At 46.5% G+C, this 14,429-nt stretch overlaps 1 protein-coding gene across 1 annotated transcript in view; it reads left to right on the forward strand.

The window, feature by feature from the left end:
* Positions 1-4,782: 4,782 nt before the first annotated feature.
* ALG3 (ALG3 alpha-1,3- mannosyltransferase) overlaps positions 4,783-14,429 on the forward strand; it is a 149,308-nt gene continuing 139,661 nt past the window's right edge. Inside the window, exons 1-2 of the mRNA XM_069618814.1 lie at positions 4,783-5,104; positions 9,278-9,377. Coding sequence (XP_069474915.1) covers positions 4,909-5,104; positions 9,278-9,377 — 296 coding nt within the window. The 5' untranslated portion in view covers positions 4,783-4,908. The remainder of the gene's footprint in view (positions 5,105-9,277; positions 9,378-14,429) is intronic.

Here is a 14,429-nt window from a genome sequence, read left to right on the forward strand (position 1 = left end):
ACCAGTTTCTTCACTGGTTAAGGGGAGCAGGCCTCTTGACTTCAGAGGACTGCTGTCCGTCGTTTACTGCACGAACGGTAAGTTTCGAGTAATTCTAATGTCTTTAAAGTCTTTAGTAATGATGTCTCTTGTTTTGCAGGGTTCCGGCGATGACGGGCTGAAGTGAGTTGAAAATGGAGCCCGTGTGATGAATAGAAGCGCCTGGAAGCACGTAAGTAAGCGCTTGTTGCCTGCTTCACGATGCGCTCTAACTGTCTTTTTATTTTGCAGGTACAAGTTCGGAGCGGCTGCAGGGTGCTGGAATACCCACTGGGTTAGATGTGGAAAGGAGTAATGGCACGTGAGTATTAAAGTTCCCCAATGTCTTTAAACGCACCTTGTTTTGTCTTTCAGATGCGGGATGCAGCGCCGAAGCCCTCCGGAGCGTGCGAAGAGTTGGTAAGCTTTTGTCTTTCAGATGCCGGAATGCAGTGTGAAGACCTCCGGAGCGCACGAAGAGTAGGTAAGCCTTTGTCTTTCAGATGCCGGAATGCAGCGCGAGGCGTTGGTGACAGCCGATGGACCAGGTAAGTGAAGAGCTGTCACTGAAGACCGTAATGCTAACCTGTTCTTTCTTGTCTTTATAGGTGTTGCTGAAGACTGGATTCAGGATGGTAAGCCTTTTCCCTTAGGCCCAGGATCAGATGCAGAAGACACGATGAGCGTTCTGCTGCAGAGGATGCAGAATAACGCAAAGCAAGATTCATCCATCGGGTGTGGTTTAAATAGCCTCCTGTAGTGCTTAGGTGTCTCCTTCCACAGCCACGCCTAGGTAAGAAAAGAGTTCCTGCTTTCCAGAAGAGTTCCAGTGTTCTGAATCTAGGGAGTGGCTCCTGCCCCACCCAACAGGAAAAGTAGTTCCAAACAGAAGAGGATCAGAGGCTCAACTGGCAGGCAATTAAGCAGCATGGTCTGCTGCAGGTAAGTCCACCCAAGCATTATGAGCCCGGCGCTTCCAGCGCTGGGACTGGGCATATTTATGAGCCTGGTGCCACTGGCGCCAGGACTGGGTCCAAAAGGTCCCAATTGGGACTGGTTGGCACTCGGAACCTGGGTTATGGATCTGCTTCCAAGGGAGTTGGGAAAACCCTGACCTTTTGGAAGCAGAGATCATGACAGTCAGCACTCGAAGCTCATCTCTGGAAGATGGTTAAAGAAGGCACCACTGAAACAGTGGAGTCCTCTGAATGGCTGAGCCCAGTGGTACTCATCAAAAAAAAAATCTTTGAACGAACTGAGAGTCTGCATAGACCTATGAAGCTTGAACCTAGAAGTGGCCACGGACACTTTTCCGCTTCCCAGCATAAACGAGATGGTGCTCATGATGAAGGAAGCAACCATATTCTCCAGGCTCGACATGCGTGATGCATACCACCAGAAAACTCTACACAAGACGTCACGCCTACTCACTGCGTTCATCACCCCTTTCGGCACGTACCAGCCAGTACACACACATGCCATTCGGCCTGTCCTCAGTGGCCTCGGCCTTCCAGAGGATGATAAACTCCTTATTGCACAGCATAGCGAATGTCTCGTACTTCCAGGACGACATCCTGGTGTACGCTAAGGACACAGATACCCATGACACAGCACTAAACGCAGTACTGAGCAAGCTCCAGGAAGCTGGTGTCCAGAAATGCATATTCGGCGTGGGAGAAGTTGAGTACCTGGGGTATTGCATCCCTAAGGACGGGGTGAGTCCCAAGAAAAACCTACTCAAGGCAATAACCGACGCCCCAGCCCTGATGTCCAAGGAGGAACTCTGGTCCTTCTTGGGCCTCGCAGAATACTATGCGAAGTTTGTCCCCAGATTCTCAGAAACCCCATCTCCCCTGAGGGAGATCCTGAAGAAGGGTGCGGCTTACACATGGCGACCCCAACAAGATGAAGCTTTCACCGAGGTCAAAAAGAGGATCCTGTACGCACCCTGTCTCAAACCTTTCAATCCCGAATGGGAAACATGCATCACAACCGACGCCAGCGCATATGGGTTAGGCTCTGCCCTCACCCAAAAAAGGGGTGACAAAGAGAACATAGTAGCCTTTGCGTCAAAAGCCCTATCAGCATCAGAGAAAAACTACTCCACGGTGGAAAAGGAAATGCTGGCGTGTGCCTGGGCCTTGGATTACTTCTGATCGTACTTGTGGGGTACGAAATTTCATTTGGTCACCAACCACAAACCCCTGATACACATGCTAAGCCCTGGCGGCACCAACACTGCAACTCCGAAACTGGCCAGAATAGCTGCGAAACTTCAGGAGTATAACTACGAAATCGCCCACATTTCTGGCTGGGAGAATGCCCAGGCAGACTGCATGTCCAGGCTTTTCGACCAGAATGCCCCAGGGGCCACGTTCCTCAAAGACGAATGCGTGGTGGCATCCATAATTGACCTGAGGAACAGCAAATTCATGGAGTTAAGCATGTGACATTGGCAAGAAGAATACAAACAAGACGACGCCCTACGACGCATGGCAGAGTGGGTCTGCAAGGGATGGCCGAATGAGAGAGCAGTTCCAGAAGGCCTGCGTCCGTACTGCAAAGTGGGTGACGAGATCACTGTGATGAACGGCCTCATACTGATAGGCGACCGGGTAGTTCCCCCAAGAGGCATCCGCAAGCTATACCTTTGCAGAGCACTTTCAGGCCACTTAGGGAGCAACATGAAAAGGCGCAGAGTATGCGATGCCTATTGGTGGCCCGGCATGGACCAAGACATACAGGCAATGATTGAAAGGTGCCACGAGTGCATGAACAGCGATAAACGCCTGTCAGTGAGGCAAGCACCCAGGATTCCCACCGTAATCCTGCAAGGAGTATGGCACAAAATAGGCCTGGATTTCATCAGCCCACTAGATGGCATGTCATGGTGGACTACTTTTCCAAGTAGGTAGAGATCGAATTTGTGGCAGACATCACCTCGAGCACAGTTATAGAGGTACTCACTGCAGTTTTTCAACAAGAAGTGCTCCCCGAGGAAATCGTGACCGACAACGGAGTGCAGTTGGTGTCCAGAGAAATGGAAAGGTTCCTGAGAGAACACAATGTCCACCAGCTGAGTGCGAGCTTTTACCATCCACAAGCCAATGAACTGGTGGAAAGGGTGAACCGCTTCATCAAGGGCACTTTGCAACTGGCCTGCGCATCGGGTGTTGGACCCCAACAAAACAGTGAAAGAGGCAGTAGCAGCCCACCGCATCACACCCAATGCCATCACTGGAGTTTCCCTGTTTCAACTGTTGAGAGGGAGAAGGATGGCGTCCACATTAGTACCGCTGTGGCTACATCAAATCAGAGTATATGAGGACGTAGATATGAGAGATATCGTCTTCCGCATGCAGAAGAACAAGGAGGCCATGAAATCCCAAGGTGACTAACGCAGGGCGGCTCATCGCACCAAAGTCAGCAAAGGCGACCTGGTGAAAATACGCCTACCTCACAAAGATACCACGACTGGCTCCAAATACAGCAGGGCCATGGAGGTCACCGACAATGGAACCAACCACATCTGCACCAGCGATGGCAAACGATGGAACCTGGAAAGAGTAGCCGTGTATCGCAGAAGAGCATCCACCAATCACCCATCCGCGGAAGCAGTCAATGACCATGAGCAGTGGTGTACACCCAGCAACTCCCAACGTTCAGAGACAGACGTTTCGGGAGAAAGGGAGCAAGGAGAACAGACATACACGAGCCTCTCACCACAGTTCAGAGAGCCACAAAAGGAGGCAACACAAGGAGACTTGGCCCCACCCGAAACACCCCACTTCACTGTTCAAGCCCCAGGCCTTGTCTCCAACCAAGGCAGACCCCAGCACGAGAGAAGGAGGCCCAACAAGTTCACAGACTTCGTCATGGACTAGCTCCCATCTTTTCCTACCAAAGGAGGTGTGTGGGGATGTGATCTCCGGAGACTTCGAGAGCGCGCAGTCCGAAGAAGGCGGCAGAACTCGGCAGAGCTGGCCAGAGACACCGCCTCACCGCTCCTCCTGCTGCCAGAGCCTGAACCTCCATGAGGCCCCAACATATTGGGGGCCTGGCAGCCAGAGCGTAATACCACGGCTGCGATCAGCCTCCTGGGTGCTCTGGTTGCACTGGTGTGCAATACTGTCACACTGCAGCATGCAATGAAGAAACTGTATGAGCTGGCACTCTCACCCCATGAGTACTGTTATTGCCTCATGCCCTGGACTTTTGCCCTTCCCCTGTTGTGCATTTAAATTCGGGTGTGCCAAAAAACACCCTGCCAAGCATCTATCTGGTCCTGACATTATTCAAGGCCACTACACTTATCTCCAGCTAAATGCTGGAGGTAAATTCTTCAACTCCAAACCTCGTAGTACGACGGTGCGGGAAAATGAGGAATTTTGTTACTGTGCTTTTACCACAGTTTTTCCGATGCCGTCTTACTCGTAATTATACGCCCTTTACCTCCCTTCTCGTGATTCTTGGTAACAGAATTACTGCCACTATATCGGCAGAACAAAACTTGTACTGACACCTGTGTCACATTTAACTTTTGGGTAGTGAAAAACTACCATTTAACTGCTGATTAGGTCTATTTCACCAGGTCATTTCTCAAGTACCAAACAGGGACAGTTAATGAGATTTGAAATTGAGCATGGGACCCCATCCAGAGGCTTGGCGAAGGAAGCAACCGCATGGACTCCCTTTGGAATTTGGCACGGATGGTCCCGACCCAAGCCTGACTGACTCCCTCTGATCTAGCCCCCTCTTTCCGAAGTGGAACTATGAAGACTACGCGGAACCTTCCACACGCAGCATTGTTTCTGGAGGGCCGGTTTTGACAGCGCGCCGCAAAGGAGGGGTGGCTGGCTTGGCACCTGCCTTCAGGCTGAGCATGGCAAAATGGCACCAGCAGGCAGGAGGAGAGGAGTTGGGGGACTCCCAGTCGTGCGCCGTGCCCCCTTTCGGGATGCGCTGCGTCGGGTCTGGCAGGACAAGGCCCAGCTGCTCTTCGAGCCGCAGTACACCCCGTTGGTGGCAGCATTCCTCTGCCTCGCCGAGGCGGGTGTCAGCTACTGGGTCATCCAGAAAGTGGCCTGTGAGTGAGGGCTATATTCGAGGGCACAAACGATTGTGGGTTGGGGGGCGGGCTTGTGTTGGCCGGCGTAGGTGGTGACAGTGGTACAGCGAGCGCAGGCTGTACGTGTGCAGTCTGTATTCATGACATGACATGGGATGGGAGTGTAGGTTGGGGAAGTGTTTCAGGCGAGTGAGTGACGTGTGACATGCGTGCAGGCAGTGGGTGACTATGGCTTGCAGGCAACATGTGAGTGCAGGCTATGATGACTATTGCCGGCTGAGATTACGGCTTAGAGAAGACTGTTGGTAGCATTTGCGTGTGGGTGATATTTCAGAGCAAGCTTTGTGTGGAACCGAGTGATCGTGGCACTTAGAAACGGTTGTGAAGTAACGTGAGTGCTTACTGTTAATGTGCAGGCTGTGGGTGGGTGCGTGATTGACTAGTGCGTTCTGTGTTTAGCTGATTTGTGAGTTTAGATGCTGCGGTTGAATACAGTCTGCGGGTAACACGTAACCATGCAGTTGTTGATATCTGTGTGCAGACTTCTTCTGACTTGTGCGCACGTAGCGGGAGAAATGAGAAGGGATTCGTTTCGTGTTTTGCTTATGAGCGCCAGTTGAGTGACCTGCATTTGCATTGGTGCAGAGGTAACCTGCGAGTGTAGCCTGTGGGTGACATGCTAATGTATGTTGTTGGTGGCATGCAGGTTAAGGTTATGTGTGACATCTCTAAGTCTAGCCGGTGAGTAAAGTATAGGTGTAGGGTCTCGCTGGCGTCTGAGTGCAGGCTGTGTGTGGCACGTAAATGCGGGCTTTGAATGGCTCGTCCGTGAATGCAGATAATGGGTGGCTTGAGTGCAGGCTACCCCTCGGCCTACGAGTGAAATGCGAGTTCGCGGTTTTAGTGGTTGTGACTTTAGCATCGTAGCACGTCGTGAATGCAGGCTTTGTTGGTGTCAGTTTAGACTGTTAAAGAAGGGTCAGTGCAAGACGTGAATGTCCTGCAAATGCATGCGGTGACAGGGTTGGACATTGGCACATTGCTCAGATCTATTTAGCTCCTGGACATTGCCTGGGAGATCCTGGTTGGCTTGACGCCAACAGCTATCAGGAGTTACTTTTGACTTCCCACGCCAACTGGTGCCATAACTGTGTTACATTAACACTCTTTGGGGATGTGTGTTAATGGGCACTGTGGCACATCTAGAAGACATTTAGAGCACAATGGGGCTTATACAGAGAAATAGTATGCATCATATGTGGGAAATAAATGTGTGGCACACTGTACACTAGTTGCTTGTTTGAGTGGCAGCTCCTGCTTACTGGAGTGGTGCCGGTTACCTATGAGCTGCTTATAGCTCCCACTCTTCAAATCTTTATTTCCATCCTCGCTCTCGGTGGCAAATGAGTGCAGGGTATGATTTAACAAGAATGGTGGCTTTTAAGTGCAGACTTCTGGTCACGTGATTAATATTGTTGGTAGTTCATTAGCGCAAGTATTAATGTAGGTAGGGTGTTTGTGTGTGTGTGCAGGCTTTAGATGAGAATGAGCTAAGTTCTGACTGGGTTCTGTGCACGTTTGGGTTTAGCATGTCATGTCAGGCACAATATGTGAGTGACGAATGTGAACTATAGGGAATGTTTTGGTGCAGGCTGCATAACTTGTTAAGGTTGTAGGTTGGCAAGTGTATGGGGGTGGGGGACATGTGAGTGAGAGCTTAGCTCTGATTGTTCAGGTTTAAATTGTGAGGGTGTATATACACTTCCACTTTAGCCTTTCACTCTCTCCCTAATACTGACTTCAACAGTGCACCAGTACATGCTCGCATTGTGCGTATATCACTGCACTTATCTGTCTAGAAATCCAATGGAGGCCACAAAGCTATTCTCTTTTAAAGCAAACCGAGTACAACACTTACTTACTTTTTGAGTTTTTTAAAATTCTGTGCGATTGTCCACCAAAAGTGTGTTCATTGCCTTGCAAAAGTGGAAAACGATCAATCCTGGGCAGATCACTGTAATTGGTATCTGTGGCATAACTTTTCTCACAATTTACATATCCTCGCGCATAGCCCAAATACGAGATTGACAGCTATGCAAGCTTTTCTGGGGAATACACGGAATATATACAGGTCAGATTTTAGCAAGCTGTGCAAGATTACTATTTAAGCAGTATCTTGTCTCAATTTGCGATGTAATATCCCAGATTTGCTAACTACTTTCAGACTTGCTTAGTCGTGTTGGCTAATCGTCTTAATTTCAAAGAAAATTAGGCTTTTATTACCCTTTTCTCTATTTAAGTGTCACTCTCCCCATTCCTTTTCTTTAGTCCCAAAGGGGTGGTGAAGCATAATCCGCCCACAATTATGCACGCCTTCACTCCAGTCCTCATGTTCCAATTTTTCAAAGACAGCCAGCCATTCGGACATATAAAACTAACAAAATAAAGAAAGTGAAAAAGTACTGTGTTTTTTTTCAATTGCAATATCTGTAATCATTTGCCATGGTGTTTTTAGGTGAAGAACGATTGAGGGTTTCTTTGAAGAAGAAAAGCACTCACTTATAACGCAGCCTGAAACAGAACATATTTCAATATATTCAATATAAATGTATTTTCTCCAATTCTCATCATGTATTTGTGTTGTGCAGAGGAAGGGAGTACAAATGGGCAGTCATTGTGTAAACGTCTGAGTATGCCCAGGGTATTTCATACCTCATTTCTCGTGATAGAAAACAGATCTGTGCCATGTAGGTTAGCTACATATTTGAAGCGACTGCTCTAACCATTTGGCTATGTTACTCATCTTTGGTTCTGTCTCCTGTAAATTATATAGATTTAGCAACACGTATTTAACATATGGAGCTCGTTTTATAGGATGAGGAAACCTTGCCCTGTATGCCACATTTAGATCTCTATAGTATCTGCTCAACCCACTGAAGGATCTAAACCTCTTTGGCACACTTTATCTCTCTCGGGCGTGCTTCAGCCATTTACCTTGATCAGTTCAAAAACCCACAAATAGCAAGACCATCAACCACACTTAGTCTCCAGTTCTGCTTTTGCTCTTACATTACAACAATATTGTTTCATTCATGGCTAAATAAATCGAGACAGTACACGCTCCCCAGTTGTCCCTTATTATGTGTGAGCAGTTTATTAAATTCCCGGCTTTAACCTTTTCATTTTTGTATTTGTAGTTCTGCCCTTTCCAGTGGTAATACAAATCTAAATGCCCCACAATACATAGGAATACACCTGACTGAATAAGTTCCTCATGCATAAAATGGAAGCACAAGACATTAATGGAACAAGAATTACTGAGGGAAAGCCACCTCCCTCCACACTTCTAAACATGCAATATCACATCTTGCTGAAACACAATAGACCCTGTTTAGTTGCTAGCTCTGTCTTTATTTTACCTTCATTATATTTGGCAAAAAGGCATGAGCTGTACCAGAGCACGTCGATATATTTCACAACACTGAAGTGTGCCCTGAAAAAGTGTATACACTGCTTTATGTTATGCTTTTATTTCTTGGTGAGGGTTTCCCAATTGTGCTCATTCATGCAGAAAACGTTCTCAATAGACACATGAAACTTCCAGTCTCTGACGTTGGTTTTCGATGAGCACAGACTTGCTGTATGTTTTTATTTTATGTCTTTGGATACCAGTAACACTCTGTGACCTGACAATAATAATACATTTTCTAATCGAGTTAGGTGGATAATTTATGAAGAAAAATGTAATTGGCAAAATCTGCTAATAACATAAAAAAGGAATTAAAACCATAATGCATACGCTGTCTCACACTTAAAAACAACAGGACTGCGGCAGTGCAAGCGTACCACACACAACCCCCTGTCCCCCATGTACATTACAGGCTGTGGCAGCCTAAGCTCCCTCTCACGGAGCAAAGGTGCAGTGTAGCAGCAGCAACACAAGATTCTCGTCACACACAACGGGTAGAACACAGCCATAGTGCACGTGTCTTTCACATAAGCAACAGTGCGAACATCCCTCACACGCCCCACATAGCCAGCATGAGTGTTTCCCAGACATGCACTGCCCAAGCCTCCCTTACTCGGCACATTTACAGCATGGTAACTGCGATATGGTTTGCACATGTGTAAACTTTCTGAAACTGTGAACAGAGAACTAAATTGCTTATGTGTTCACTCCTCACCGAACAGACACAGAGATCGACTGGAAGGCCTACATGGATGAAGTGGAGGGTGTCCTTAACGGCACCACTGATTATACCCAGCTTAAAGGCGACACGGGTCCACTAGTGTAAGTACTTTAAAACATATTGGAGAGGAAATGGATCTTCGTGTTTGGTTATTGGGGAAAATCTTTGAGGCTTATGGGACTCATGTACTTGTAAAAATTGCAGGACATACACGTCTCACTTAACCTGTAAGCCCTTGTAAATGCACTGTGAAACATTGATCCCCTTTTTTGAGTATTTTATGGAGTATCTAGAGGTTATGACAAACTTTATGAGATGAGTACTTCAGATGTCCTCAGCACAGCTGCTCCCCAATAAGGCAGCAGGGAAAGTATGGCAAATAGATAACTGGTCAAATCTGACTGTTATGTATATAGTTCTCGGGTTAGAAAATATAGAGCTTCAACACCAACGGGGTCTGTGGATTGTTTTAAATGTTCAATTTGCGTTCAAATAGATTTCATGACGTGTGTCCAAATTGGTTAATCTTTTTATTGTAAACATGTTGTTTATTTGCATCTGGAACCATTCATTCCCATGCAATAGTTAACCCATATTAGAATACAACTGCTATTTAAGCCTGTTTCACAGATGGGGCTGCACATGGAAGTCCCATGGCACAGCCTGCTTCCACACCATCCCCTGGGGCTTATCCCCCCCAGTCGCTTGATGTCATTATGACTGATGTTTGATCAAATGTAGCATTTGATCAAATTTAGCATTTCCCTTTATGCGGAGAGTGTAGAACATGGTGGCAACCGACCCGAGTGTTCCCCAGACATGCACCCAGAATGTAGAGTGTAGCACATAACAGTACACCATAAGGTAATGACCACCGACTAAAGTTAAGAAAAAAATATATTCTTTACAAAGCTTTGGCAAAATATTCATGCAGTACATTAGAGGTAAGCCTTGGGGGGGAATTTCTCCGTATATGAAGTCACTTACATTTCACAAAAGTACTTTTATGCCAAGTTTTCAGTGTCTTTATATCAGGTTTTCAGAACCTGCCAAATTTCTAATGTTAACCAACGTGATCATCACAAAAGAAAAAACTGTGGTTATAAGTAAAATGAAGTGTTACACTGTGGGCAGAGTCAGCAGAAGTCAAAACTGTTATCATTTGCGCCCAATGCTTTCGTACTGGGCATTGTTTGTCTCTGATTCAAATGTGACACTAGAGTTCTCTAGCTATGTAAGCAAACTAATTTGCAATGCAAATTAAAGGAGAAGCATTCCCAAAGGAAAAAATAATAATATTCAGAGTCTATTGTGACTAGTCCTTTGGATGTCGTCGCTTCTCCCATGGGGGAGAATCCTTCTCGTGTGACCAAGGCGGTGCAGCCACAGTCCAATAACCCCCCTGGGCTGGTACACCGCACGGGAGGATCACATGGGGAGGGAACACCCTCATGGGATGAAGGATGTCACCCTAGGAGAGACGCAGTATATTTCTACCACGGCCCCAGCTCCCTCAGGCCTCTTACTCTCTCCAGAGTCCTAGAATCCTCTATACTTCTATGTATGCCAGCAAAGTAGAAGTTTGTCTTCCCTTTAATAATTCTGAAACGAAGAACAGTCATGACATCCTGAAGATTATTACTGAGACAAAGATGATGCACAGAGTGCAGAGGAGCACCCTGCAGAAACGCAGTGAGCAGACCAGCCTATTCAATCTAGCCCAACGCGGCAATCGGATCAAAAGGAAAGGAGGACTTCCGACAAGAATCAGTCCTCCCTAGTGGAGCCGTGAGGAAAGGCACTCTGTCAGCTGGACACAGGAAGAAAGCCAGAATGCCCAGAAAGAAGCTCGGGGCTCCGGAGCGGTCCTGAGACGCAAGAAAAGATGGCAGGCGTTTTGCACTCCCAGAGCTGCCGCAGACCATACAAAGCCTTCCTAAGCACCACGAGTCACGTGGCTGATGGAGGAAGCTAGGAGAAGGCAGACACCCTCACGAACCAAGCAAACGGGCACAGAAAGGGGCAGGGAAACGCAGGGAAGCCAGATAAAGTGGTGTCAAGCAGAAAAAAGGGAGATAAATATCCCGATCCTAGGGTCTGGGGCCCTGATAATGAGAAGAGGTGGTGGCAAGTGAAGAAGGTGAGGAATACCCCGAACCTAGGGTCTGGGACCCTGAAAGTAATATTGAAGAAACTTTTACATCTTTGAACGTATATAGTAGTGGTTGGTAGGAGAGTACACCAAACCTACCCAAAAAGGGAAATACCGAAGACAGGCGAGTTTGGGACTCTCACCCATAGCAGAATTACATCAGTTGCTCACCTTCATAGTCACAGTACCTGGGAGAAAGGTGAACCAGGTTGGATGTGTAATAGGAAGTACTTAGCAGGAGAGTACACCAAGTCTACCTAGAAGGTGAACCGTTGAAACCAGACAAGGCTGGAACTCGCACATATAAGAACAACAGGTGTTCCTGCTCTTCTTAGTCACAGTAGCAGGGAGAAGAGTGAACCTGGTTGACTGTGGAAAAGGAATAGAAACCTGGGGATGGGAGACAACCCGTGGGATTGTGAACATTGTTGCAAAACTGAGAACAGGGAGATGTTCTCTTATCGCCACAAGGAAGTGTAAGAGGAACTAAGGGAGAGAAGGCATTTCCTCATGGAATTTAAGAACAGCAGGAAACATTCTCTTGACCCTTATGGAACTTGTTTTTACACCATTTGAAACTTTGTGCTTGGAACTTTGAAAAGAACTGTGAAGGATCTGCTAAGGCAACCCCTTTACACATTTTTATTGAGTTGTTCACGTGAGGGCTAGAGTTAGGGTTTTGACACAATGGTGGACTTAGTTTTATTTTGAAATCCTAATTGACCCGTTAAAGATTTGTGTTGAGGCAGGCAAACCCCTCTTAGCGTTGGGGCTAGTAAGTCCTTTCCCCCAACCCTCTTTTTCCTTTAAATAAAAGTCTGTAGCAACAAAAATGCCACCTGTTGTCGATCCCTCACGCTATTGAAAAATGCGGTTGCCCTAATTGATATGAAAATCGACATATGTATTGAAAAGCAAACAAAATATTTAAATTGTCACTGACTAATGAATAATGTACACATCTGTATTGCCTTTTAAATTTTGCAATCATTGTCTAGTCATATACAACTGTGTCATACAGCAAACGTGTCACATTAATTTAATTCATTCAGGGTAAAAGAACAAGGGATATGTCAAAGAGGTATGACCTTTTTAGGGGATCCTCTAGTCATGTAATTAATCCAGTTTAAATAGGCTTTGAATTAATTCGGCTTGGTTGATTAGGAAAAAGGCAAAGCCCTTACTTCAAAGAAGAAGGAATATATCTTAAGTATCGCCTTAAGTGAACAGAATTCATACGACTAGATTCAGCTAAAAGTGCCCAGCACTCTTAAAAATAGACATTGGCTTTCTCAAGGCCCAATGTAGTTAATATGAATTGCTACTGGAGTAGAGGGGATACTCTGTCATTGTTTCATGAAAATCTACAGAGCAACCGTGTGACAAATTAATTTAGGTTTGCAGCGTTTCATAGGTGCATCTTATTTGTTAGACTAAATCACACAATCCCTTGTCAGTGGAGCATTTGATAGATCCTCCTATCAATCTGTATACTCTAGAGGAGGGGACATTTTATGTTAGGCTATTGGGCATTTGCATAGCGCTTTTTACCATTGGTATGATTTCAAAGCGCTGTGGGTAGAACACCCTCGGGGACGGTAATCCAGGTCAGTGGAGACAGTAGCGTAGTAAATGGTGCTTGGGTGCACTTAGTATGTGTGCAGCCAGGCAGAATTGAGTGGTGTGTAGCTGTATTCTAGTGCTAGGTGTGGTGCTGTGGTTGTGCGAGATCAGTGGTATGTGTGCAGCAAGGCCAATTGGACTTGGGTGGCTGCATTCTGGTGGTGGTGGAGCTTGTGAATGGGATTATGTGGGCAGCTAAGCCAATGTCTCGTGGGGTATAGCTGCGTTCTAAAGACTGTTGATGTGTTCATGGTGGTGTGTAAGTATGTGTGCAGCTAAACCAAATTAATCGAGGGGTATAGCTGCATTCTATTGTTTGTTGGTGCAGAGGAGAGAATTAGCATATTGGTATGTGAGTGTCGGTGCATATTGTAGGGAGCCCCTGCGACCGTATCTCCCTTTAAGGTTCCAGACTTTTAGTTTGCGATTGCAGGTCTATGGTCATCCCTGTGTCGTTTGCTTATTGGAAGACCCCTTCTCCAGAATGCAGTTTCAGCCAGTTCAGTTCTATTAGTCCTCCCACTACAATATAGAAATTATGACTGGTGCTCAGTGAACCTGAGGAATAGCATCGGCGTCTATGGTCATCCCTGTGTCATGTTGAGTCTGTAATCGCTTATTGGAGACACCTTCTCGATTTGCAGATACATACATTTCTGTTATCGGAGCTACGAGTAAATCCTAGATATGATGACTGGTACTCATTGAACCTGGAGGTCCAGCATCAGGCCAGGCCGTGTAGGTGCTGTGTCTGACCGACAGTATTTCGTCCAGCATATGCTTTTTTTGTGCTTTTGGTCCGGTGTGTCCATTCTAGTGCTGGGACATACGTGCTATTGGATCAATTTTCCTGGTCCCGGGTTTTTGTTTACAGTGGGTGGTTGGTTATTCCCATCCTAGTTTTTGGCTTGAATTGTGAAATTATTATATTACATCCATCAATGTCCCTTGCGGGGGCTGAGTGTGCATAAGCGCTCATCTGATCTGGGGCATAGTGCCTATCAGCAAGAGACAAAAAGCAAGCCCAGTCAAAGAATCAGAACCATGGTGATGCTGTGCCCCGGGTGAAAGTAGTTCAGGGGATCGATTCCCCATCAGGTTAAGCATCACCTGATCCGAGAACATAACATATCTGTTGGACGTGGATGACCAGCTCAGGTCCAATCGTATAGTTTGAATATTGGTGTTAGTGGGCCCTGTATGCCCTGGTTATGTACTTCTGCTTAATTTCCAGATAAGTGAGTTTAACAGATATAAATCGATAGTGTAGTGCATGCCTGGAGGAAGGCAATGATCAAGCTCAGTCATGGCTTGGCCTAAGTACATAAGTTCTACTAGAACTTGGGTTTCGAGTCTAGGGCATGAGATGAATATCTCC

The sequence above is a fragment of the Ambystoma mexicanum genome, chromosome 10, assembly GCF_040938575.1.
Source record: "Ambystoma mexicanum isolate Mex_15411 chromosome 10, UKY_AmexF1_1, whole genome shotgun sequence".
Taxonomy (NCBI): domain Eukaryota; kingdom Metazoa; phylum Chordata; class Amphibia; order Caudata; family Ambystomatidae; genus Ambystoma; species Ambystoma mexicanum.